We start from the raw sequence: 27,254 nt of genomic DNA, 5'->3' as shown, positions 1-27,254 counted from the left end.
ACGATTTATTATTGACCTTTGTTCAACTTTAACAACATACAATATAATGTGAAAATAAAAGTTATTAATTTTACATTAATAATACTAGCAACTAGTGTGATGTTAATGCTTACTTCAGTCAACTTTCAACTTGATTTTCAAATGTATAAAATTATTCATTATTAAAATCGAATTGCTGAGGATCGAACGACATCGTATAATATATGGAGAATATAAAGCTTATAAAGGAACGGAGATGTACAACAAGTAAGTTTATAATTTCTATAAATATTTCATTTGATTTATTTTATCCAATTAAAAACATCTCTTGCAATAAAAATTTTACATGAGTATCGTATAAAAAGTTTCAACTTTACAAATTGTCGCTGCATTGAATGCTTTCTGGTCAAAGTTGAGAAAAAACGGTTAATCTCATTAACGAATTTTCAAGGGATAAAATTTATAAAAAAAAAAATAAGTAAAAACACTCTCACTCATTTCATGTAGCATAGAATCATTTCGCTCGTAAAATTTGTTTCCCATATTTTCTTCTTTGTTTTTTCTTCTTTTAGCAATAATCGAACACGCACATATCCACATACAATATATCAATCATAGTATATTTATGTATATTGTAGTAAAAAAATTCATTCGCAACCTTGTACTCGTTTTTTCTTTCGTACGTTTATTACTTTACTTGCACGCAAAATGAGAGTCACTTCACATCGGAGAATATATCGGGATCACTGTGCACACCGTAAGTGTCTTTTAAACTGTGTTAAAATGTTTGCATGTCATATGTATAAAAGTCGATAGTTTTTTTTTCTTTAAATCTTCAATAAAATTCGCTCTCTGAATTTCTCTCGTTTATCATACAAAGTGTGAAAAAAAATGAAGAGTAAGTCATCGATTACGAGATATGCGCACGTATCTTAACAATGCGAAATTTTCTTAACCAAACGAAAGTAGTCTCCGTCACATTAACAATGATTCCTAACAATGATATCAAACACTTTTATTTCACCATCAAAAACCTTAATTAATTAATCACTTGCACTCTGTTATATCTCTAAAATTTGTCGAGTCCTTCGTAACATCATAGATTCGTGTGCTGTTTTTGTATGTCTGTTTGTGTCTTTTTTTGTAGGATGAATGAAATTTTTTGAAAATGTTTATTTCTCGTCGGCGGCATTCAGAGCTCGTCGTGCTTGGGCCCGCTGAACTCGTCGTGCGAGATGAAGCCGTTCTTGTCCTTGTCCTCGTGCTGGAAAATCTCCTCAACGAGTTTGTCGTGATCGGCCAGCATCTTTTTCATCTCTTCGCTCTCGCCGGCGCCCGTCTGCTCGGCCTCGACCATCTGCTTCCTCAGGTATTCGCTAACCTTTAATGGGTTGAAAATAAATTCGACGGTTAAGTGATGGTTTCCTCCAAATTTTTCGTGGATTAGTTATATTGATGAGAATTTAATCGAGGTATGTTAGTACATAATAGTTGTGTTATTTTCTTTTTAATAGTACATAAATTGACCGATCTTTCTTTCATTTTAAAATTTTTAGGGTCAGGCAGAGTGAGTATTTTTAAAATGTGCAAAAGTCATGTTAAATATACATCGAAACAACTACGTACATGCAAATAATACAAATTCAGAAGTTTAATGCAAATATTGGCCAGATTTACAAACTGAATCAGAAATAATTCGAGAGTCGAAAACTAAATTTATTACACGAGCAATCCGACGTGTTAATTCCGTAATTCAGTATTTACTCATGATTTAGCACAGTCACAAATTTTCCAATCGATGCTACTATTACACCATCGATCAATAAATCTACACCTACACCTGTTTGACCCCATTTGTAATAAAATAGAAAGAAGGATCCTTGCCATTAAGCTCACCTCCTCACGAGACAATTGATTGTCGCTGTCGGAGTCAATTTCCTTGAATACGTTGGCGTTCGGGGGCGAGTCGCTAATATTGATAAGTTCGACCTCGAAGTGCAGGGTGGCTCCTGAAAAATTGCAAACGAAAAAAAAAAAAATAAAATAAGGTAAAGAATCTCTGAGTCAAAAGCATTTAATCGGTCTGAAAATTTTTTTACGTGCTAAAAGAGAAAAGAGCGAAAAAGATATAGAGATGAGCTTGTGAACAGTTTCGGAAGCGCAGGTATACACGCGGACAATTTTGCAAATGCTCTATACCGAGTAAACAAGCCCTTTTTCTGGAATCTTTTTGTACAATCGACGCATTTTCTGTCGATAGCTACTTTTGAGATAATAACAGACGCCCTAAACAAAAGGACTTTTTTATAATACAAAGAATAGAGCAGAATAATCTGTTGCTCAAAATTTTGAATTTTTCATCTTTTGTATGAGCTTATGAATAGTTCGCGAATACATTTGTAAAATTATCTTATAATTTACAAGACTTTAAATTTTCAATCATTGAAATAATTCTATAAACTTGGCTATTATAGCTTTAAAAGCACGCGAGAGGGGTAATGTAAATACCGCAAAAGCTCCGCTGGATAAAGGGCAGAATTCATAATAACGAGGTGCCTTATCGATTATCAGCTCCCGCGCGCGCGCCAGAGAGAGCCTCTCGCAACACAATGTAAACCGGCGTAATTTTCGACCTCGCGAACCGCAGCGAGCTGGATTTCGCTCGTTTAAAAGCCGCTCGCGCGCGATTCGTTCTTTAATTTTCTCCGATACCGCACAGCTCGACCCTCACGATCATAATTATTCGTTCAAATTTCCCATAACTATAGGACGCGAGTGAAAAGTCATAAAGCTTAAGCGCCGGACGGGTGGAGGGGGGCCAATTTACAATTGTAATAATAGTAGTAGTAGTAAAGAAAAAAGAAGATAATCCGAGGAATTACGAAAAGCTTTTGTCCGTGGGTTCATTGAACTGCTAATGAAATAAAACTGACTTAATTATTTTGATATTTATTTCCCGCCACGCTCGAGAAGCTCCGCGTAAGCATAATTATTTTTTGCTCGCCCCTCGTTGCATATTATTATAGTTCCATTCCGTACGAATAGGTGGAATACCTGTTGTTGAAGATTATATTTAACGCATACATTCTCGTTTCGGGTCTTTCGCAGCTCGATTTTCATTCATTTCCGGGCTCAGCCGTAACAGCGGCATCACGCGTTATTATCGAAGATAACAGTTGAAGAGATGAAAGGGGGTATTACCATAATGCGACGACGGATATAGCATTTTCCCCGGGCGAATAACGAAAAAAAAATTTTTTGAATCGAACTCGTTTTACCGGTTAAAAGCTTTTTCTCGCCGAGCTTTACAACGGTGCAGCGCTGAGCTGTGTTATAATTATTTGAAAGGTTCGAGAGGCATTAATTGGCTTACATCCTATATACATAGTTGAAAAACACGCGCGAGTTTATATAGTATAGTTGATGCATTGGCTTACCTCCAGGGATGACATTACCGGCTCCGCGATCGCCGTAGCCGAGCTGAGGCGGAATGGTGAGCTTTCTCTTTTCGGTGACGCACATGTCGAGGAGGCCCTCGTCCCAGCCGCGGATCACTTGACCGACGCCCAATTGGAATGTGAACGGGGTGTCTCTGTCCAAACTGCGCACATGAAACGAGAGAACAAAAAAAAAATCATTAAAAACATCGATTGCTATTCGTTCGACTGGTTTCGGTGCAGCGGATATATATATTCGAGCTGTTGGCAAGTGGAAACTATCGTTCTCGTCGTCGTCGTCTGCGATCGAGCGAACCGCTATTTTCACTTCATCATTTGCAATCGAATTGTATTTGATTGCGGGGAAAAAAAAGAGAACGAGGTCGGTTGTAATGGAATTCGTCGGAGATCGCTTATGAACGTTTTGCGTGCTTTTTGCATGATATGAGCTATTTTGACAAGTAGCTGAATATGTATCATACTTATCTATTTTGATAGTGTGTTTACGATTTGATTACCTCTCGCCACCTAGTGTTCGGCGTAATAACCCTTGTTGCAGTTTACACACAAGGTGGCGAGGGGTAATCAAATCGTAAACACACGACCAAAATTGGCAGTGACAGCGAATATTACGTGCGTAGATCATCAAACATAAACATGGTTTCTTCTGTTTGCAATATTAAGTTCAAAGTATTTTTCGGAGGCTGTGCATGTTTCAATCGTATAATTTTATTCACGACATTGACAGTGTAATATTTCATAATATCGTATTTTATTATATAAATGGCGCGAACGTCGAGTAAAGGCTCAAAGAGCTTTTTTGAATAATTTTTTTTTATAATAAAAACAAATTTACAAACTCTTGAAAAACGGATATTTTCCCCCGTCAAAAACTTTGAAAAAAAAAAAAAAAATAATAATGTTCGAATGCGTTCAGGCATCATCGCACGATAATGTGTCAAATATTTTTTTCCCTATTTATTTCCTTCTCTATGCTCGTACGCACGAGATCGACGCGCTCGATTTGAATTCCTTCAGCCGCGGCGCCTGTATGCCAGTCGATCGCTCGCTCGTGTGTCAAGAATGTGTTGTGAATTTCTAATAGAGGCGCGCGCATTTTTCATCGAACTACGCTCGCTCTCTCGCGCGCGCGCGCAAATCGAATAACGCCTAGTACGACTATTTTTTCAATTTCTCCTGTGTGCAGCTATATTTCCGGGTGAAAATGTCAATCGATTAAAATTACATCCTTTTCGCACGATTTACCTCCCTTTTTTTCTCTCTCTCTTAATATTACGCAAAATAGGTAATCTCTCTGCTCGCTTGGCACATGTGTAAATTTTGGGTCGTGTGCGCGACGTGCCACCCGCCAACAGCAGCAGCAGCTCGCGAGCTGCCTCCAACTGCTTTTTATTAAATTTTTTGCGCGACTATACTCGCTCGATTTTTTTTTTCGTGTGTACGTCTCCTTTGCCCAGGTCGGCTCTCTGCCTGTCTGGCACGAATATAATATAAGATATCGCACCGGGAAACTTTGCATTCCCCGCGTATACGTCACTCATCTTTTCTTTTTTTTTCTATTTTGGTTCAACTTGCCATACATAGGAGGCAATAATCTTCGATCGCAAATAGTAAAACACAAATCTCGTTTGAAACTTACGAGCGTATTTGGCTCGATAGAGGTATTCGATATATCGTACCAGAAATACGCGTGCTATTCGTCGTAATTAAGGATACAGAAGTGGCGGAGTGTACGAGAGCAGTACCTCTATTTTTTATCGCGCCAATCATTTTTCATTATATCGCTGAACGGCCACGAGCGTATCTCTTTCTTGTTTATACCGACGTTGCTTTGTTTTTGCGCTCCGCGACAATTAGTCAAAGAATCCTCGGTTATACTTGTTTTTTTTTGTTTTCAACGCGGCTATAACGGACTACATACAAACAGAGGGATGCGAATTTTCATCGAGATAGGGCATAGTATACGCACAAAGCTCGTCGATTTTGCAACGCAGAACGATCCGGTGTGAGTAATGCGGCCCAGACACAAAGAGCAAAATACTTGCAAATTGTTAAAAAATTTATATATATCGCAAAACAGAGAGACAAAAAAAAGATGAAGAGCAAGAGGAGGTTCTTTTGAAATTCGCTAGAGAATAGTCGAGCGCTGAGGAATACATTATAAAAGATCGGCTCGTCGATGTTATATCAAAGAAAACTCTGTACAGCCTTTATTTCGATCGGTCGTCGTCTCTCTCTGTCCCGCTCTTTTTTTCTCGATCTCCATACATATATACACAGCGATTCGTTACCATATCAAAGTTAACATCTTATCCCTCGAGTCTATAATATTTAAATGTGCCTCGGCAACGTTTTCTTCGATAGAAAGAAGCCATGTACTCGGAGAGAAAGGCCAAAGCTGCTTCGTGCCACGTATGTTATAGCTCTTGTGTATATGAATATGAATATGAGATTATGTTCCAAGTGCATGGGTATACGCGTATGCAAAAAAAAAACTGTCATATATCGACTGCGCGCAATAAAACAAAGATATTTTCAGCGACAAAAAAGTCAATCTATATTCCCTCGAATCGACACTTTATTTTATTTCTTTTTTCCCTTTTTTTCTTTTTCTCAATATATATAGAAGATAAATAAATGCGTCTATCTCTTTCTCTCCGCGTATGTACACATTGCTTTGATCGGCGATTTTCGAGTGTATCGGGCGCTTCCAGCGTGTGATCATGAGCAGCCAACGTTTTTCTTTGATGCCAGGTCTCAAAAGATAGAGAGAGAGAAAGAGGTATATAAAGCTGAGACATTGTGTTGGGTGGTACACTTGTTCTTCCTCTTTTATATAGCGAAGCGCGGAGAAAAATGACCCTCTAGGCTTGCAAAGAAAAGCAGCACGAACGTGGGTACGAAAGGATGAATTTTTGACCCCCTTCTCCCTCTTCTTTTTTTTATTAAAGAATGATTGTGAAAGTAGCGGGTGAAAAGTGTTTTTAGAGTGTATTTTTTGGTTTACGTAATACATTGAAAAATGATCCGAGGGTTTTCTCTGTAATAAATATTTGCGCGGCAAATGGCGCGGCAATCGTCTATTTTTTACCATTCTACAGATTTCAACGACGCGACAGATTGCGCGCGACAAAAAAATATAGATGATAATACCACGCCCCAATCGTATGGTTAAGCAAAACTACACGATTTGGCGAAAAATGAGAAACACAGTGAATTACGTCTGCACAAGTGACATGATAAATGTACGAGAAGAGCAAAAAAAAAAGAAAAAAAAAACGGGTGAGACACGATCTCTTCACGGGGGCACTCGCTTAGGCGTGTGTTATCACGTGCATAAGAGGGCCAGTAGGTAGGTAGTAGGTGGCCTAGCTGCGACATATCGCGTGTAATATTCGCGCACAAACATAGCCTAGCGGCGGCACACGAGTGGCAGGCTCATATGCATTCATAAGATATTCACGAGTCTCGTCGCGCTATATACACGTATATGTGTGTGTATGTGTAAGTGTATACTAGACGAGCTTCGTAATCTTCTCCTTTAAACCCCGCCAGTACCGGGCCTCTACGTGTCCTCTTAATGGCAATTTTCGAGCTTGCAGCACACTCGCAGTAAACTTGCTATTTTTCCTCTCCGCTACGAGGAAGAGAGAGGGATTCTTTATTCACGGTGCTTTTTCGGCTGCTTTGAAAATTGCATCAGAACTCGGTGAAATGAGTTTGAGGTACGACCTCTACGCTGCTGGGCTTGAGAATATTACTTTGAACTTCGTTACGTCTCGCTTTCGTTCAAAAAATTTTCATTCTTTCTTTTACTTGTGCGAGTCGTGATTTGACTCAGATTAACCTTTTTTTTCTGATCTTTGCACCGATCGTGATCTCAAAGGTGCCTGAATAACACGTTAGGTTTGACTTTCAATCGTGCTTGGGACTTATTAACGGGTACATTGAATTTACTTTTATAAAATTACCTGGATTTTTATACAATTATTTTGATTTTGCCACTTGCAAATTTACAGATAAAAGTACTCACCATTTAGTGGCAAGAAGCTTAAAGTGACATTATCGTATTTGAAGTGGTTGAAAGTTGCTCGAAATTTGTTGAAACTTTTAAATCATCATTTTTAGGTAATTTAAAATTCATTTAATATTGAAAATTTTCAAACATATTTAATATTTTTATCGTATTTGTATTGAAAAAATTGTCAATATTTTTCATGATTGTTTTATGACCATAATAGGGCCACAATGAATGTTGAGCATCTCTACCAAAGCCACTGTTTACAATGTTCCCGTTGAAATAAAAATGCTTGACGAACTATTCCTCGTGAAATCTTACCCGTCCGAGTTTCATACAATTGATCGGCAGTTTTATCAGATATTAAATTCTCGCAACGCTGCACGACGACTCGCGCAGAAATTGGTTGCAACAAAGACCCCCGAAGACACATATACGGGATTTTCTCGGCGGGGCTAAGCCCAGACACGCGCGTGTAAACACACGGCATAATTTATGAATATTTGATTTATCGCCGAAGAATCAGCGAGAGAGCATATGCGCGCCGCGTCGAAAGGCAGAAGCTCGCAGCTCTCATAAAAACTGGCACAAGAAAAGAAGCAAGCACACACACCCACACGAGCCATAGAGAAAGTTGCTGCTGCTTTTTCAACCGCCTTCTGCTGATGCCGAGAGCAAGAGCGTATGCGCAGAAAACAGAGGGCTAAAGCAGGTAGTTATCGCACGTTTTAAAGCTTTGAGCTCTCTCTCTCTCTCTCTCTTTCTCTCTGGCTGTGTGTGATGCCCTCAAGAGCTTACATACGAGCGAGCTTTATCGTGTAATAAAAAAAATGTGTGTGCTTTGAAATTGAATGTTCGCTGCCGGGCTGCTGTCTGTGTATGCGAGCTCGGGGAGGATTTGATATTTATGAGGGAATTTACCATCGACGTTGTACGAGCGGATAAAGTATAAGTTTTACGAATTATATTTGAATTTTCATTCGCGTCAATTGCGATATAGCCCCGCCGTAAAAGCACCGCCTCCCCGCCCTCCTCCGTCGTCGATTGTTAGCTCCCTTTTCAGCAGTAATAAAAAATAAGAGAGATATCTATATATGTGTACTTGCAGCTTCCGAACCACAGACGACGAGCGTGTCACACCGAAAACCGATCGGCCTCTCGTAAACACGTCAAACGCGAACATTCGCAGGGCTAGAAATCGATCGTTTGTGTGCACGCGGTGTATTACCTGTTCGTTCGCCTGCATACATATATTCCGCCTATACTCGCCCGGACAGCAGCGGCAGCAGTAGTAGTATGACAACACAACGGCGAATTACGCGGCCAAAACGACCGGCATTACGGGCCTTGCATATTTCATAGAGCTCGGGAATACGCATAGGTTGCATACACACTCACACACACATGCACACAGAGACTTCCCGCTTGGGAAATCCAGGCGCGTTTCCGGCGCGTCGCCACCCGCGGGAATGTGACCTTTAACTACCCACCACTGCTACGCGCATAAAACCGACCAACCCACTCGGACAGCATCTTGTTATTAGCATCGTGTGTTCCAGCGATATCACTTGCCGCGTCGAATGAACACACGGCAATGACTTTTTTATACTATATGATTTTGACTTGATTTCTGGGCGGGAGGCGTCAGTGCGTGTGGCAGCTAACAGCCTCTCGTTCTCAAAAATTACATACTGGGTATGTCTTGATGGCCATACCCCGCTGGAGCACGTGTGTGCCCCAACGCGCCATTGAAGTGGCGAGTACCCTTTTTATTAGCTCGAGCGTGCCGGTGTCTGCGCTGAAGTAGCGCCTCGGCCACAGGTCGTTTGTAGGCTCGATTTCGTCGCTTCCGCGCCGCGTGGTGGGGCGTCGACGAAGTTGAAAGACACCAGATGACTAGTGGGTTTTTCGCTGCGCGGGGAATTGAAAAAGATACGTTACGCTCGAGGTGGGGATTTTTTTTAGCGTAGTTAATGAACTTTTTTAATAAACGGTGTCATATATTCGAGCAATTAGACGCATTATGAATCGTGCACAAAACATCGTGTTTAGAGTAACTTCCTTTTTACGCGAAACCAAAAACGAGTATTTTAAAAGTTTTTTTTTCTTTTACATCTGTACATCGCGCTCGCAAAACTTTATTCTCCTCTTTCTACGCCGCTAGCCGCTGCTGCTCTGTGTTAGCTCTGGTACTTTGAAAAAATACAAAGTTTTGTGATTTTGCAATTAGCGTTCTATTTTTTTTTTTTGCGCTTTTAATAAAGACGGAGGAGAACATTTCGCTCGCAAGTCGATGAAAAGTTTTTTTTTGATTAATTTAAACGTTTTGACAATGTGAGAAAAAAATATTATTTATCGTACCCATAATTTTGCGAGGCTTTGTCCCAATGCGATATACGCGCGACAGAAAAATTAAAGAGCGAGAAAAAAAGTCGGATATATATCTTTTGACCGATGTATTTTTCTTTTTTTTACGATACTTGCAGTCCAACATCTCAACACTCAACTTTTTCCGATAGTTCGCTCCTTCTTCCTCTCTCGCGATTCTTTTTTCTCTCCAAGAGTATTTTGCTTCGAACTAGAGCCGCAGCGCGAAGAAGACAGCTCGCGCTGCTGTTGCTGCTTTATTTAAGAATTTTTGCTCATAAAATACTCGTTTTTAAAGTTTTCAACCGCAAAAAACTTTTTTTTTCTCTCGTTTAAACTACCTTGGCGACAAAATTGAAAAAAATATGACAGATATCTGTTTAACCATAAATCTTTCTTATTCGTTACAAATAATTTTCGTAATAAACTTTCGCGGCCGCAACGACGGCGGTAAATAAAAATATAGCTGTGAAATTCGAGGCACGTTTTTTTCCGTCCCCCCACCGTTGGGCCAAAGTTATGAGACCAACGATTCCTAATGAATATTATCTGATTACAGGGATAACTCGATCGCAGCGGGATTATATAGATCGTGTACGGAACTGTTATTATATTAGGTCGAGCGACGAGCGAAGCCACAGGGACGCGCGCGACACGCCGCTTGAATTCAAAGTGGTCGCGCCCGACCGCAAAGACGAATCTTTCATTAATTTACCGAGTGAAATTTTTCTTTTCTTATCGTCAAAAACTTTTCAACACTTCGAACTCGTAGCAAGGAAAAAAACTTTTCGATATGAAAAAATCAGCTGTCTATCTCGTTACACGCGCTGTCCCCTTGTAACAATTCGCTGAGAATACCTTAACGTAGACGTAGAAATCGGCGAGACGAACGAGCTGCCACAGCAGCAGTAAGTTGATTTCATTCATATATCTTACCTGAAACAAACGAAAATAAAGAAATGTTTAATTAATTCATCGATCTGAGAGAGAGAGTCGCGTGCATGAGAGATCGTAATTAAAACTTTGCCAATTTCTACCGAGCAAGTGTATACACAGATATATATTCGCATACGCTATGAATAGGGAAAGAAGTGGATGGTGAATCTCTCGCAGGATATGTCATCAAACTCTCAGCATGAGAGAGAGAGAGAATCGTTAAAAGTCAAAAGCTCGGCACTACTTGAAGGCATACATATATCAAACATTAAAGCTCCATCCCAAAGTAATTTCTCAAATCGCATAGCGAGTATATATCTATACGCGCGGGCTGCGCTTTCCCCTTGCTCGGAAATGTAGTACTCACACACACACACATACACAGGAGGCATATATATGTATGATTCAGTTTTCTCCCTTCGAGCCTATATGTATATGCATGCTCCGTGGTTAAATTTCCATACGTCCGGAGACGTAGGTGCTATATAGATGCCTAGAAGTGTATCGCAAAACTGCAACTGTTCTCCCCCTACATCTTAAACCCGCAAACATTTGCATTTCTAAGTTATCCCCGCGTGCAGCTGGCTGCGTTTTACCGCTAGAAAATCCCTTTTTCTGTACATCGTGGCTTACACTATATACCGTGCGATACGCGCGTGCAAAAGATTGACCTTGTGTGCTCTTTGGCGAGAGCCGTACACGGGTTTATGAATCAAAAGGTGAGAAAGAGCTCGACTCGTAGAGCACTCGCTTTTCGTTGAAATAAAATGAACGAAAAGTTGCTATAAATCACTCGATGCCCTCCTGATAATTAATAAAACGGTTTTATGTTCTCAATTGAAAGTAATTGGAACTCGGTATACAATGTGCGCAATACCACTATTGAAACAATAGTCAATGCCTCGCCTTGAGATGATTTACTCTGTGCATAACGAACTTGATATAAATGAATGTAATTCTTGGTTATACAAGTACCTAATTAAATTCTAGCAAAACTGTATAGCTTCGGCAATTTTTTGCTTCCTCATAGAGGAAGCTTTGTGATGGGCTCCATTTCGGCTTTTTTATAGAGTAATCGTAGGGTATATTTAATGATATTTCTATATACTAGATCGAATTTCTGACACATGTTGGTATGTATGTGTGTGTGTGTGTGTGTGTGTGCGGCTGTATGTCTGTGTAGAGTGATTCCTCGATAACGGTAGCACGTATCGTGACGGGGTTTGGCTTATTTTGTTCGTTATTATGTAAGGATGAAGCCAGAAAATTGTATTTAGCGATAAAGGAAGAAAAAAAAATTTTTTTTCGATTTTTAAAAATTTTTGGAAATTTTTTTATGTCTGTGTAGAGTGATTCCTCGATAACGGTAGCACGTATCGTGACGGGGGAGGGCTTTTTTTGTTCGTTATGATGTAAGGATGAAGCCAGAAAATTGTATTTAGCGATAAACGAAGAAAAAAAATTTTTTTTTCGATTTTTAAAAATTTTTTTTTACGGGAAAAATTTTTTTTGCGGGAAATTGTCGTTTTCTTCCTTTTGCTCCCTCATATAGGAAGTTTTGTGATGGGATACATTTAGGCTTTCGTATATAATTATCGTAGGATATATTTAATGATATTTCTATATACTAGATCGAATTTTTGACACATTTTGGAATGTATGTGGGTGTATGCGGCTGTATGGCTGTGTAGAGTGATTCCTTGATAACGGTAGCACGTATCGTGACGGGGGAGGGCTTATTTTTTTCGTTATGACATAGGGACGAAGCCAGAAAAATTCATTTATCGATAAACGTAACGTTTTTTTTTCTATTTAAGAAAAAAATTTTTTTTTTTTGCATTGTTTGTTTGAGATACCCGATAAAGCTGAGAGGCGCTTTCGTTTCGCTTTCGTAATTAGAAAGATGATATTAATATTTTCAAATTATTTTTAAGTTAAAAAAAAAGTATGAGGAAGCTACTTGCCAATACATTGGCAGCGGTTTTTCATGATTAGTAAAACCATATTGCGTTTTCAATGTTGATGTGACTTTTCTTCTCTTGCTCGTGTTACGCTGTCACTGAGTGAACGCGGATTTCTTTGTGAGACACGTGATCTCTCGTGCTTTTTTTTCTCATTTCATTTGTGCTCACGTGACACGTTGAAAAATAAAATGAGTATTTAGAAAAGTAATTTCTCATTTTTCCGTGGAATATATATTTCCAGCGTTGATTGAAAAATTAAAAAAAAAACGGGATATTCTACTTCATGAGTACGCGTTTCACGCTGCATTTTAAAAAGAGAAAATAATTAGTAAAGATAACTCTCAAAAATGATAAAGCTTTTTCTTTTGCTGTAATGCATTTACTTTGACTGCGTGTGATAAAACGTTTCATTCATCCTGGGCTCGCATTACACAGAAAGGAGTAGTAAGATCCAGGTAGGAATAAAACATAAAATGAAAAAATAAAAATTTTTAATACAACTTTCGTTCTGTGCGTGCGTGTGTGTGCCAGCCCACCGTGATTACGAGGCTTAATTAAAAAGATGACGCACAGAATATTTGCCATTCTTTTGTGCGCGCGCTGCAGTAGAGTAAAATAAATTTCTCTTGTAATTGCGCGGCACACACACATTCACACAAACAGGACATTCAAACAAAATTTTCACTTGTGGGCTGGGCTGTTTTTTCGAAAATTTTCCCTGCGCATGAGCATCATCCTGATTGGAATGAAAAAACTGTGTTTTCAATTTCTCGCAAAGTCAAAAGCGGACTGGCGCGCACGCGGTGATTCATTATGCACAAAGTAAAAAAACGATAAAGCTTTCCTAGGTAGAGCACTTTTGTTTGATTGTTTTTTCATCTTTTTTCTCCCTTTTTAATTTGGAAATTCTATACTTTCATTTGTTTTTTCGCGGATACTTGATTTTTTCATTTTTTTTCGAAGTTGAAAAATGTACAAGCGTGGCGTTAAATAAACTTCGTTAAAAAATCCAGGTCAACGATCCGCGTTCGCCGCGCACGATTATATGTTAAATGCTCAGTTTCATGCACGAGTTCCAAAAAATTCGATGCAATTTCTTTAATTCGAACCGAGTAGGCAGAAAAAAAAAGAAGTAAAACTTGTCTACGACCCCGTAGACGACCTCCGCGGATTTCGAGCTTCTCCCGCGACGCGCACGTGTATTTACGCAAAGGGAAAAAAATCTCTCTAGCTCGCTGCTTAATGAGGGTCTTGCCTCTCCCGTGGGGGGGGGACAAGAAAGGGCTGACTTTTCGCAAGCGGAAACGTGACGAGTCGAAAAATTTACACCGCTGACAGAGGAGACACGTCTCCTTTCTGGGTTTTTTCCGAAAATTAGCCCCACGAATTTCGAAATTCGCCGCGTGATGAATGACCCCTCGCAGGTGTATATTAATCGAAAACTTTTGGGGACGGGAGGGACGAAATTCATTTGGTAATTTTGCGCCTCGCGAATATTACAATCGGTCGCGTCCCGCGCGATAATGAATGGCCACAAAAGGTTACGCGCGCGGTGTTATATAACGCAACAAATATGACTGTCCGCCAGAGTGAAATTGATACGACTCTTGGGCATGCGAGTCGCGCGTATTATACGAATGAATACCGAGGCCAAATTGCGGAATTTTCGTCAATAGCCGTGATCAATAATTTGTAATGTATTCTCTTGCGATTTCTTATTTAAAGAATAAAAAAAAAGGGATTGAAATGAGCCGAGCTTCGGTTTGATTTATCACATATCTAGCTGGTACGTACACACTCGTGTCGATGCGTATGTAATATCGTTGAAAACCGAGTATGATCGATATAACGCCCTGCGTGGAGCTAAATCTATAACTCTTTGTTGATGTCGCCGTCGTCGTTGTTGTTGGGTTTTTTTTTTGTTCCATCGAGTATCAGAAGCTGCGTTGTAATATTTCCTCCGCCCCGTCGCGTCGCGCGTGTGAAACACGAAATGGCTTTCGGCTACGCGCAGCCGATATAAGCGCATATTTTTTCGTGCTATACACACGACTCTCTTACTTATTGTTTATAACCAGGAGCTGCGTTGCGTATACAAAAAAAACTCAATTTTAGTTAGTCATCGGCGGTGCGTGTACTCGATACCGCACACCATCGAAAAACGAGAGAGCTTGCGCGACTATAGGCGTTAGACAATATTTTTCACCACCTCTACGTGTAAAAAGGCACGAGAATCAATCTTTTGTTGGAAAATAGCGAGCACACACACACACACACACCCGCACAAGTTGAACACGGCCTTCCACGCGTCGTCCCCATTGTGTTGCGCGGCAAAAGATTTATCACGCGGTCGGTCGTCGATCCTCTCTCGTGTGCACACACAGCTGAGCCTAGAGCTCCGTCAGCGATTTCCCGCGCTCGTTAATAGTTATATAATTTTCAGGATCTTCCCATTCATACACAGCTCGCAGCGGAGAGAGAGAAATTAGAAAGCGAGCTCGTATCATATCTATATTTGTGTATGTATGCATGATCCCAACGCAGCACGTGCAAATACATAATGTACCATCTCTCGCAACGAAAGTAAACGCTCGCGTCCTTTCTATTGCGTTATAAGCCGTATGCGCGGCGTTACGAACACGCCGGTCGAATAGTATATATAGTAAAAGAGAGAAAAAAAATCGTACGTATAAAAACGGTAAAAACCCCGGGAGTCGATTATGAATATATCGAATGTGTGCACGAGCGGGGAAAGTACCGAGCGATAAAAGATTAACGTCCGGGTTTGAGAAGCAAAGAAAAATCATAATCTCAAGAGATGATAAATTTTCGGTGTATATAGATACGATTATTATTATCATCACATTCGATTCGTCGTCTACTACTACTACTACTACCACTTATGTATCGAACGCGAAAAGTCAATTGTTTTAAGTGATTACGGCCTTGTTTGCGCGGCAACATTAAATTGATCGGTTAGGCGCTGCACTGCGCGCGCGTGTTTATATACACGTTACGATATTGGAACTGTTAATTAATTTATTAATTATTATTCACTTCTGCCGTGTACAGTACGAAGAACTTTGTGCACTGCGCGTTGTGTGTTTACTGCATATAATATATAGCTCGTGCGGGGATCGATACAGCGCCTATAAATGTATATACGAGCGATATATATATCTACAGCAGTAAACTAGAAACGAAGCTCTTCATCTCGGAAAGTTTAAAAGCCAAAGAGTGAAACGTATGTGCGCGGGGCTATTTTATATATATACCTATAGGTAGAAAGGAGTTTATAGTCAAATAGAGGAAGAGAGAGAGATCGAAGATGTATAGAGAGCTACCGCTGTAGTACAGAGAAGGGTAGCCCAAGGCGATGCTTTCGAGAAAACCAAATCGCTTTATGAACGGCCTGGTGAGCACTCAAATCGAAAGGAAAACTCGCGAAAGAAACAGCCCAGCCACTGTGTCTGACCGAAGTAGCAGCAGCAAAAGGGGTGATTGCTTCTTGCCGACAACTTCAGCGTCTCCTTGGATACTCTCGCTTCGTGTATATAAGCGCTGTATATAGCGCTGGCGAGCGAAAGAAGAAAAGACAGCGCGAAATTTGATCACACGCGCACGAGTGCACGCGCGTGTTGATTGCGGCTTGTACGGACACAGACGGAGCGGTCGAGCTTGCGACTAATCACGGTGCGCACACAAAAAAAGCTCGCGAGCGCGCATATAAAACTCGTGTCGCGATCGCGAAACTTTTTTAAATTTATTTTCTCTCTTTCTCTCTCTCTCTCTCTCTTTCTTTCTTTATCTTTCTTTTGGCTGTATCTGTGCAGTGGATAGTGCAGTGTGTGTGCGTGACAAACGGGGTGATTGCGGACTCCGCGTAGAATATCGTCGTTCGGTCATAATTTCGGGGCTAAGAATAAATCTCGCAACTTTCGATATGTTCCGCTTTGGAGTAAGATGAAGTCGGTTATACACATACGTTCAATTTTTTTTTTTACATTCTTATTCGCGAACAGGAAATTTACGCTCGAGCTTGCGGTCGCTTTCAGTACCCTTCTTACTTATTTTTTTTTGTGCCTTTCTGCCGATCAAAAAAGGTACCTACTTTTTTTCTCGGTCGGATAGGCGACGAGAATACTAGAGTAAAGTTTATTGCAAAAAAAAAAGAAATAATTTCTTCCAAAGTACGCGCGAGAGAGGAGAAAAAGTTGGGGAAATGTATCATTACTATATAGTTACGTCTCGAGCGAGCTCGTTTTTTTTTCTAAATGAATCCTCGAATCATTGCCCCCCCTCAAGAAAATCCAATAAAAATACAAATTTAATATAACTACTTGCGCGCAAGGGAAACTGAACGAGTATAAGTTGAGTTTACTGCCTGGGAAAGCCACACACACACACACACACACACACACACACACACACACACACACATATACACGCTCAGAGGAGCGCCCAGGTGAATAGTAAAATTTGCGCCTTTCGCAAAAGCTCGACTAGCGAGTCCGATTCCCCGAGTAATAACGGTATAATATATATCGAGAAAATTTGCTCATTCCACCCAGAGCTCTGGTTTCTCGTTATCATTTTCTTCTTTCCAGAAACTCGTGGCTTAGTCGTCAAACTGTGTATACGCGCTCGAGCTCTAAGGCTCTGGATATTATACGACTGTTCATTAAATTTCAGGTGAGTATACGCGCGTGGCCGTAAAAATTAGAAGGAGAAGAAAAAAAGAACCGGTGTCGTGCACTTTGCAATAATAACGGCGATGAAAAAAAGTGCGCGTTGGAAACGAGCTCACAATGGCAGCAGCAGTCGGGGGGATAGGACACTTTTTTTCTCATTCTGCTCGCCCGCGGGTACATATTTTTGTCACATGCTTGACAGCTTCGTGAGTGTGTGTGTATGTGTGTAAGTATACGCGAGCGCGAGGTGAAAGTTTTTCCCGCGAGCTCGACGACGACGACGAACTACAACGCACTCATACACACACACAGGTAACTCGCTGTGCACTTGCCATCGCGGCTCGCGCAAGAAAGTTCCGATATTACTCTTTTCTTAATAACGAGAAATGATGATAAAAAAAAAGGAGAAAAATAACGTGCAGACATCCTGCATCGTAAAATGTTTGCATTTTAAGAGGAAGCAGGCGCCGCTGATGCATACATGTTATAATTGAAACAAAGTGTATCGTCGATATAAAAATTCAGAGAAATATTTTTTTTTTTCGAAATCGATCGCGAGCGTGAAACGAATGTGAAAGTGTACGTTTGTATTATTTCATTTCGAGTGATATTTTTACAGGCTCTTGTAGTACGCGTGTAAAATACCATCGTATCGCATCCAATATAATTTCAGTTACTAATCGGTGGGTTCGACCGAAATTTACTAAACCGATACTCGGGTAGAAATGTTCAACATTTTATGTCTATAGTTTTCTGGTCAACGAAAAATTTCTTGGATATAGAATGGCTATCGGAGCTGGGCATATGTGAGTCAAAAGTGTAACATTTTCTTCTGTTTTTAAATTAATTTTAATTAATAATCAGTTTTATAAATCGCTATACATGGAAATCTTTGTTATGCTCTAGAATGAGCTAGAAAGCTTAAATCGAACTTTTGAAACGGTAAAAATTTATTAAAATTTGACAAGGAATTCAAAAAAAAAATTTTCAAATTTTTTTACCGGAACCATCGGGTTCCAGGAACCTTTTTTGTTAAAAATAACGTTTTTTAACGAAAAACTTTTTATAAAGTTTTTATAAAGTTTATGCCGCGATAATTTTATAAAATCGATTTTATAAAAACTTTATAAAATTTTTTTACTTGGGTTAAAAGTGGCGTTTGCTTAAATGTTTATATTTGTAAGTCATTGGTAATTTTAATTTCAACTTGAGATATGAATTCCAAAAAATTAAAGTAGAATCACCCACCCAACGATTGAAAGCATACCACTGAACGAAAGCACTTTTTTAAACAACTAGTGATATGAAGCGCGCGCCAACTAATAAGTTTTTAATTTTTGGCTTTGCAAACTCTGGGCAGCAAAGACTTGCCACGCCAAAGGTTGTTTTGCTTAAATGACTTAGGTCATTTTTATAGCAACGAACACCTCAAGCGATTCCCTACAATTAAAAATATCATGTCTTACGAGGATGAACAACACAATATAAAGAAAAAATATTACAAACACAAAATGATTGCCTTCTATATGAACCACGGGTTGAATGGCAAGAATTTGTACCATGGGAGGAAAGAAATTATTAATTTGTACAACGTTTTTTTCTTTAGATACTTATAAGATATTATAATAACTATTTAAAATTCGTGCGAAAAAAACTCTTAAACATACTTTCAATAGTTGTTTGTAATTTTTTATAACTTAAAATTAACACATTATTATCAATTGCTGTCATCAACAACGTAGGATTGCATAACTAAAGCAAACCGCGCTTTGACTTATACAGTTATTTTTACTTTACCACTTGCAGATTTACAAATATAGAACCTCGCCATCTAGCAGTAGGTAATTAAAGTGGTTGAGAACTGGTCTAATTTTGATTGAAACGACAAACAATTTAAAAGTCGACCGCTTTTTGCTTAATCTACCATTAGTAATGTTGAACACATCCGTCACGTTCTACTCGTATCAATACTGAACGTTAAAAGTATTTGCTTCAGTCTTTACCGCTCGAGAATAATTTCAAAATGCAGCGGTATCATAATTGAAGATAAATCGATGAAAAAAATTGCTGTACCATAATTGGCGCGGTAAGCGATTGCGGCGCGTCTGACTTTCAAGCGTGCGGCGATTCGTTAAGTAAATTTCGCCACGATTTTTCGGGGTTAAAGCAAGCGAGGCGAAATAAGGCCTTGCGAATAAGTGCATTGTTAATTAGCGGTGTGTACAGCCAAAGAGAGAGATAGGGAGAGCAGTAGCGGGGTAAAGTCTTACATTTCAGTAGCACGAGAGAGAGAGAGAGAGAGAGAGTTTCTTTGTGATGTTTGAGGAGCTTGCAGCGAGCAGCAGCAGCGTGCCGAGCTCTACCCGCAAAGAGCAATTAAAGCTCTGTGCGCAGCAAAAGCACACACCCAAGCACACAACCGGCCGCCCCCGTCCGCCGGTGAGCTGAATCTCAACAAGCGGATCGCAAGCTCAGCTTGATTACTTTTTTTGTCTTGTTGCTAGCTAGAGCGCTCGGGGATGGTGAAAGATTCCCTCCGACCAGCGCGCCCGGTTTTCTACCTTCGGCAAAGTTGGTAGCGATGTTTTTTTGTACATACTCTTTTTTGCATTCTTTAATTTAGAGAAAAGCGAGGAATTTGTTTGCGATATAAATACAAAATCTTCGCCTCCACGCCCAATGCAAAAAGAAAAAAAAATGCGTGACAATTTCTGCGGTGTCAGGACAGTAGCTACGCTCGACTCGGATACACCACGAAGCAAGCCCGCCGCGTTTATTTTTTTTTATACAAGGATCACGCACGCGTGTCATCGTTCGCTGGCACGGTAGTGTAGTGCGCCGTGTACGCACTTGGAATACATAATAAAAGCGTCGAGACTCGCAGTATTATATCGTAGCGGTGCAGCCAAGCTTTTCGGAGTAACGTAATATTTTTTTTATTTTTTTTTTTTTTTTTAAGCTTCGATGCACGAGTAAAAATTTATTGGTTCAACGGAATATTTCGTAGCCGAACGTGTTTATGAATATATCGCAAGATCTATTGTAAGAAGACTTTTAAATACTCGCTTACAAAATGTATGTCTGCAAGATGTAATTGCCGATTGATCGAAAAGGTTGTATGAAATTTACTGTGATCACGTCTGAGCCTTGAAAGCTACGTGCATAATACATTTCTGTCCTGGATATTAATCTAAGCTCTTTCGAAGCTTTTATTTTAGTCGTGCCACTATATAAAATCTCGTCCTTTATAGAAACGAGTTTCCCCCGTCATCTTCAAGGACTCCTCTTTTTTCATTCTTTCATTCGTAATCTCAGGGTCACCTTCACGATCGACGCGAAGATCCGCTGGAATGTGGATGTTAATTTTTTAATCCTTTCTCATCTCGTAATATCGTTATCGATTTTATCCGATTAGCTGTTTTCTTGATTACATAATGAATATTTAATCGATACGTAACCTTCGCGTACGAATACATCGTATACGAAATTGAATTACCGATGATGTCGACCTGCACTTATACACATCTACTCGGTTTTGGGCACTCACGATCGCGCGCACCGCACTCGAGAAGAAAAAGAACATGCTAATGCGCCTTCGACGCCGGAGCATGTAAATTGACGAAAAGCAATCGCGAAGCTGCCTCGAAAAGGGCTCGGGGAAAGCTGCTCGACTCTCCGGTACGAGCTCTTAAAGCAACCCGCGTGCATATACATATAGGTGGAACTTTCGACTTGTTGAATGACGAAGTGTCTGTACGAGAGCGAGGTGCGATCCCGACTTAACGAAACAATAAGATTTTAATTAAAAGCACGCACGCGAGTGTGCGAATTCGTTGGCTTTTTTGGATTTTCATTTTTCTACTTGGGCGAAAAATTAAATCTTGGATATACTGAGTTAGTCTTGGATTCATGATAATGCATCGTAAGGTAAATAAAATCGCTTTATTTAAATTCAAACACATATTATAAAAATGTACAAGTCGTTGAAACCTTGCTTTGTTTTATATACACTTATTTCTACTTTGCCACTAGCAGATTTACAGGTAAAGGTACTCGCCATCTAGTAGTGAAGTACTTAAGGTGGTTGAAAACTGGTCTACATTTTTTGAAGCTGTTAAATTGTAATTTTCAGATCAAATGAAATACAATAAATATTTGTAACTTAATTTTAGCAGAATAATATCTACAACCGATTAATGATAATTGTTAATTAAGCTATTGTGAACATCAATCATTAATTATTAAGCTATCCAAAATCAAGTCATTCGCTGCGACACGACTATTGTCGATGTAATTTACACTTCTGATATCAAACAGTGTAACAATCAAAAGCTCAAATTAACTCGAATCGTAAAAATGTCTTTGCAAACGACGGTTAAAAGCTAATTAACGAAAGTATACACATTCGTATGCATTATTATCCTTTCGTACCAAGCGAGATGAGGTATCATATCGATCGCTTTCAAAAACGAGGAATGGCTCGTGTCGTAATTTACTTTTTCCAATCCAATCGTTAATACATATCTCGGATACAATTATGCAGACGTGGAATATTTCGCGAATGGAATCACGAATTTACGACGGAGCGCGATCGTTTTTGGCCCTACTTGCATACGATAATGCACGCAATTAGATCGAGAATCGAAACTCATCATTAAAGTACAGGCTACGATCGAGTGTCTTTTGTATCTGCTAGAGCAATTATGCATTTCACAAAAAAATAGTCCATGGAAAAGAGAAAAGATGACAAATATTTTTTGTCGTCTCTTTGTCGTCGATTCTTTTCCCTCTTGTTTTGTCGTTGTACAATTAAAACCGCTTATAATTCCCCCCACGGTAAAGCGCCCGAAACAATGACGCTCGCGGTTATACACGATACACGAGAGTGAATATTTAAACGACGAGAAGATAACAAAACAAAAAAAAGTACGTTCTCCCTTCGGAAAATCTGAACCGTAGACCGCGCGAGGCTCGAGTGTCAGTTTATCATCTTGTATAGCTACAGCTCACTTATAATACTGGCAGCCAGCAGCAACCCCCGCAAGCTCTCTCGCAGCAGTTACGTATTATATACAATACCGAGCTTGCAGCGTATGTATCTGCGGCTTTTTGCAGCCAGCAGCAGGTAAATTTGCAACGCACGAGTTCGCGCAGGCAGGGGTAGAGAGAGAGATACAAGCGTAAAAACACGTATGCGGTATTAATATTGAAAATAGTACAGATAGCGCACCTGAACCCTTGGGTGAATCGAATTTTTCAACCTACGTACCGACCGCACACTGCTTACACACGCCGGATGTAAGTATAAGAAGCGATGGTCGTCGTCGGGAGCGCTTGGACTCTCCGAGTCAATTTTCCCCAGGCGGTTAAGGGCCGCCGCACACAAAAGACAACGATGTCACTATACAAATGCATACATTCTGCCCTCACCCGTTTTCCTTCGCACTCGGGCGTACGTGCATATATGCATGACAGTGCGAGAGGAGATGCACGCGGTGGTAAGAGACAGCAACAACACGAGCTACGTACGTTCATGGCAGGGGTTATACAACAGGGAGTAGAGCAGTATAAGCTATTGTAGCAGCAGCAAGTTGCAAATTGCCTGTTTTGCTGCTGCTAGTGCCGCGTGTGCCAGTGCGGCGGTGGTGGTTGCTCCTCTCTCTCTCTCTCTCTCTCTCTCTCTCTCTCTCTCTATCATGCGCTCTCTCTGGGTTTCCAATACGTTGCTGCATGTTTAAACGGTATAACGAGTATCTCTCTGCGCTGCGCTATACGCTGCTCTATATTACAATGGCAGGCAGCCGCGCTGCAACTCCGAAGTTAATGTATTATTGGTCCAGTTTCGATTAGAAATTGCATTATTTGTCTTTCTCCTCGGCGAGTTGATTATGAAAACGCGCGCAAGCTCGGTGCGCGCTGAATTAAGCTCGAGCGATCGACTCTCTTGAAAGATGTATACTTTCATGAATTTTAATTGAATCTCAGGCAGCGGAGCTTCGTCCTTGGAATGAACTGCTTCTGGCAGTAAACAACTTGTATACTATAACGTATACCTAATGCTAGATCGTGCCTTTCCTTCGTCGCGTCCGGACACACCACTGGGGGTCACACAAGAAATGATATATAATATACGAGAAAGCTATTAAAGATTTTTCATTGCTCTCTCTCTTATTTCCGATCTGCTATATTGCCTTTTCATTTCCATCCTTTTCGGGATTGCAGCTGCCTGCACACCGGGAGGAAAAGCCGAATCCTGATGTATCGATCCGCTCGTTTCTATCTCGTCCACGGCTCGGGCGCGTGCTATTTGAATCGGAATCGACTCGTAAGCTTCTACTACGCTGCGGCGTACGTCGCACGATCGATTGGCAATTTTATTCCGCGACATCTTCGCGAGTGAATTCACAAATTAATATCCCATTCGCATATACAGCGTACCTTATATACTCGACTGTACGTTTATACTTGAATATTCCTGGTAACTCGTTTAATTCTTGCCTCGCGATGATGCACACGCACACGCGCAAGCGACGCGAGTACGTAAGCAGAATGAGAAATAAAAAACTCGTCACTCGTGTACATATAGCTGCAGCTGCATTCTTAGCGATCCGCAGCTTCTCCTTTCCTTTCTTTTTACTTCTCACTCGCAGTCTCGCCTGCTGCTACTGCATACGTTCTCACAATAATGCGACACGAGTTGCTGCTGCTACTGCACTTGCTGTACACATTATAAACTCGAAAGAGAGAGAGAGAGAGAGAGAGATGTGCATTAACGCGTATGCAGTAAGAAGCAGCCTCGAGTAATGGCGGAATAAAAAAGAAGAAGAAGAAGAAGAAACGAATAAATGAACGAGCATCGAATACATGATGATAATGCTGCGTTGCTCGCCAAGAGTGAGTGAGTAAAAAAGGACACGTTTTACATATATACGCACAAAGACAAAAGCAGCAGGAAGACTCGTCGAGCGAGAAAAGTCTTGGACGCAAAAACTCATCTCCGCGCTATATATATGATAAGCATAATACGACGCTCTAAGATCTTTCGCAACGATACAATAACGATCGGTCCAAACACACACACATACAAACAGCTCCACTCGAAATATTTCGGCGGTTTTGTTTTTCTTTTCGCACGTACTCGCGAGAAAGCCACCTTCACCGCCGCCGCCGCCGGCCAATTGACATACATCTGGTGCGCTCGGTATTATCTCCACTGCTGAAAATTAACGGTACTCTATATACCATATATATATATATTGTATGAGGCGATATAACGGCGCTAGCGACGTTGGCCGCGAGCAACAATTCGGCGTCACGTACACTTGAACTCTCGTTGCGCTCTTGCTTGGCTGCGCCTTCGTCTTTCTCCGTTTACACATACACTCGAAGCTCGTATAGGCACTTTGTATGTACGCGCGTTTACGTAAGTACTTAGCGTCATTCGATGTATACATTTAATACTTGTGCGCGTAGTAGGGACCATCGCCCCCTCGCCGGGACGTAGACCTCTCTCGATAACCACTCGTGGCCGGCGCGAGACACTGATGTAATTATTCAGTAAGTACAGGACCTTGTGTGTGTTTCGGGTAATCGCGAGAACATCGAGGATCGATTTATTACCTCGAGATCGCGCTCGGCTATGAGAACGAATCGCGTGTAATTGCACTCTGCATTATTGACAAGAGCATTGGAACTCGATACGAGCTGTTATATTAGGGCAGTTAGTTTTATCGACCAAAGAATTTTCTCAAGTTTCGTATGTTACACGCTTACGATGAAAATTATATCAGTGATCGTTAAACTTTCTCTTGTCTCATCCGTCGTTTTGCGCGCCGATCGCGCGACGACTTTGTCGTCTGCTGCTGCTCCGATATACATAATCTATCTTCTCGAAACTAAAGTAGACGACAACGACGACGACAAAAAAAAACAAATCTCGCGCTCGACTCGATTTCTTAAATCCCACTTCTGGAAGTCTTATAAACTATCCGCGCGCATCGCTGCTATGTTTACCCACTTAAGAGACTCTTATACCGTGACTCTGCGAATTATCATAAATGAACGACTTTTTCATTCTTTCGCGCGCGCCTGAGAGAGAGAGAGAAAAAAGCATAATCGAGTCGAGGCACTTTCATTTCAAGTTCGCACAGCAGCTACGTAGACTCGTGTGATAAATATAAAAGTTTAACGCGCCGCGCAGCAAAAACAAGACTTTCACTGGCAATAAAAAAAAAAAAAAAATGAAATAAAACAAACGACAATAATATATAAGTAATCGTGTAAGCATCTGCGATGAGATCTGTTAGATTACAAGACAGTGACGCGTACCTAGATATATAATACGTTTTATACATTTCATACGGCGGCGAATTAAAAATACACGCACGTAATTGCACGTGCGTCGCGCCGTCGCAATCGCATCGAAAGCCTATAATAATAAACAAAGTATGGCACCGATTGGAAATTGTTACATATGCTTGGCTGATTAGCAATGACACACTGACTACCATCCACCTCCTCCCACACGCGTAATAATGATTCGCATAAATTGCCATCGCGCACGATCGTCTCGAATAAATGCCGCTAAGCACACGACACGCAAGACTACAGCATATGGTTGGCAATGATTTCGAGCTTCATCGTTCAACGTCGTTTTATCGTACACATTTATAATACGTTTATGTATTTTCCTTTTGTTCGTCGGGCAGCTCATGGAGAGAAAATCTCTTTCGCACGCTCGTGCGAACTTTTAGCTCGGTTCCATATGGCGGTTATATCGTATGTACGAAACGTCGCTCGTGGCTATACAATAATATATTGTAGTAGTACGTCCGCGAGATAACGATATCTATTCGCGCTCACGTCCCATGTGCCGCTTCGCTATTATAATTCAGTGTTTCCGTCTGGAAAAATAAGCTCACTTCTCGTATGCTCCAGCGTGCGCGAGTCAGCGCGGGCGCTATTTTTAAAACTTTACTGCCGAACCGAGAGAACCCTTCACTCCGCCGGTGTATTTTATATAGCATGTATAGCATTATAGCAGGCGCAGCAGCATGTGTATTATACACATCTTTCTCTCTCTCCCGATTCACTTCGCGGCCGGGGCATACACACAAACCGGTTGTGTGTCATTATACGCTCGCAGAAAAGGAGTCGCGAAGCAACCAAATATAAAAGAAGAAGAAGAGGAGCCACTGACCTCGAATCGAACTTGCTGCCGTTGTCGAGCGTGCCGGTGTAGTGCATCGTCAGCTGGTCGCCCTTCTTCGACTTGACGTCGCACACCTCGGGCACGTAGACCTTCTCGACCTTGAGCTCCTGCGCCGCCCACGTAGCGGCCCAGCACATCGCGAAAAGCACAAAGAATTTGGCGATCATCGTTTTATATCTTCTTTTCTTTTAGATCAAAAAGAAATCAAAAGAAAAAAAAACGAAAAATAAAAACGTGGCCGGCGCGAAACGGAGCAGCTTTCAAAAGCACAGCTTTTTTGTTCTCGTGTCAAATAAAAAATAAAATAAGATAACTTTGGTTCGTGTGTGTTTATACGTTCAACGTGTATTTATCTATCTATATATAGAGAGAGAAGAGGAGAGCTTCGACGCGACGTACTCGAGCTCGAACGAAGCACTACTGCACGAGCATCGTCGGAGGCACTGGCGTAGCGCGAGAGAGAGAACACCCAGGCGGCTTCCACCAACGTGCTGCTGCCGCTGCTGCGCGTAGCCGCCGACGACGACGACGGCGGAGGATGACGACCTTTACGCGCGAGCAGCGAGCGCAAGAGGAGGAGGTAGTGGTGTATAGTACACGTCGAGCCACATTGCGCCGTCTCATTGGCCC

At 40.9% G+C, this 27,254-nt stretch overlaps 1 protein-coding gene and 1 non-coding gene across 2 annotated transcripts; both read right to left on the bottom strand.

Moving 5' to 3' along the window:
- On the bottom strand, positions 1–27,054 carry LOC106648541 (FK506-binding protein 2). The gene is made up of 4 exons (XM_014365492.2): positions 26,613–27,054; positions 3,417–3,580; positions 1,876–1,988; positions 1–1,360 (listed from the first exon to the last, which is right to left on the bottom strand). The coding sequence occupies exons 1-4, from the start codon at positions 26,789–26,791 to the stop codon at positions 1,172–1,174; spliced, it is 645 nt and encodes a 214-aa protein (XP_014220978.1). The 5' UTR covers positions 26,792–27,054; the 3' UTR covers positions 1–1,171.
- LOC111693909 lies at positions 9,093–9,226 on the bottom strand. The gene has a single exon (XR_002763527.1). It is a non-coding gene; the product is annotated as a U11 spliceosomal RNA (small nuclear RNA).
- Positions 27,055–27,254: the final 200 nt, after the last annotated feature.

The sequence above is a fragment of the Trichogramma pretiosum genome, unplaced genomic scaffold (genome assembly GCF_000599845.2).
Source record: "Trichogramma pretiosum strain Unisexual culture from Peru unplaced genomic scaffold, Tpre_2.0 scaffold10, whole genome shotgun sequence".
Lineage (NCBI taxonomy): Eukaryota > Metazoa > Arthropoda > Insecta > Hymenoptera > Trichogrammatidae > Trichogramma > Trichogramma pretiosum.
The sequence above is the reverse complement of the archived record's forward strand: the minus strand, read 5'-3'. Positions and strand labels throughout refer to the sequence as shown.

Bases quoted from the DNA above. Each gene is read 5' to 3' on its own strand.
- LOC106648541 (XM_014365492.2), bottom strand. From the start codon at position 26,791: ATGATCGCCAAATTCTTTGTGCTTTTCGCGATGTGCTGGGCCGCTACG. The intron at 3,581-26,612 runs GTCAGTGGCTCC...TCATGTGCGCAG, and splicing joins GGCAGCAAGTTCGATTCGAG to TTTGGACAGAGACACCCCGT. The intron at 1,989-3,416 runs GTAAGCCAATGC...GCAATTTTTCAG, and splicing joins CGGTAATGTCATCCCTGGAG to GAGCCACCCTGCACTTCGAG.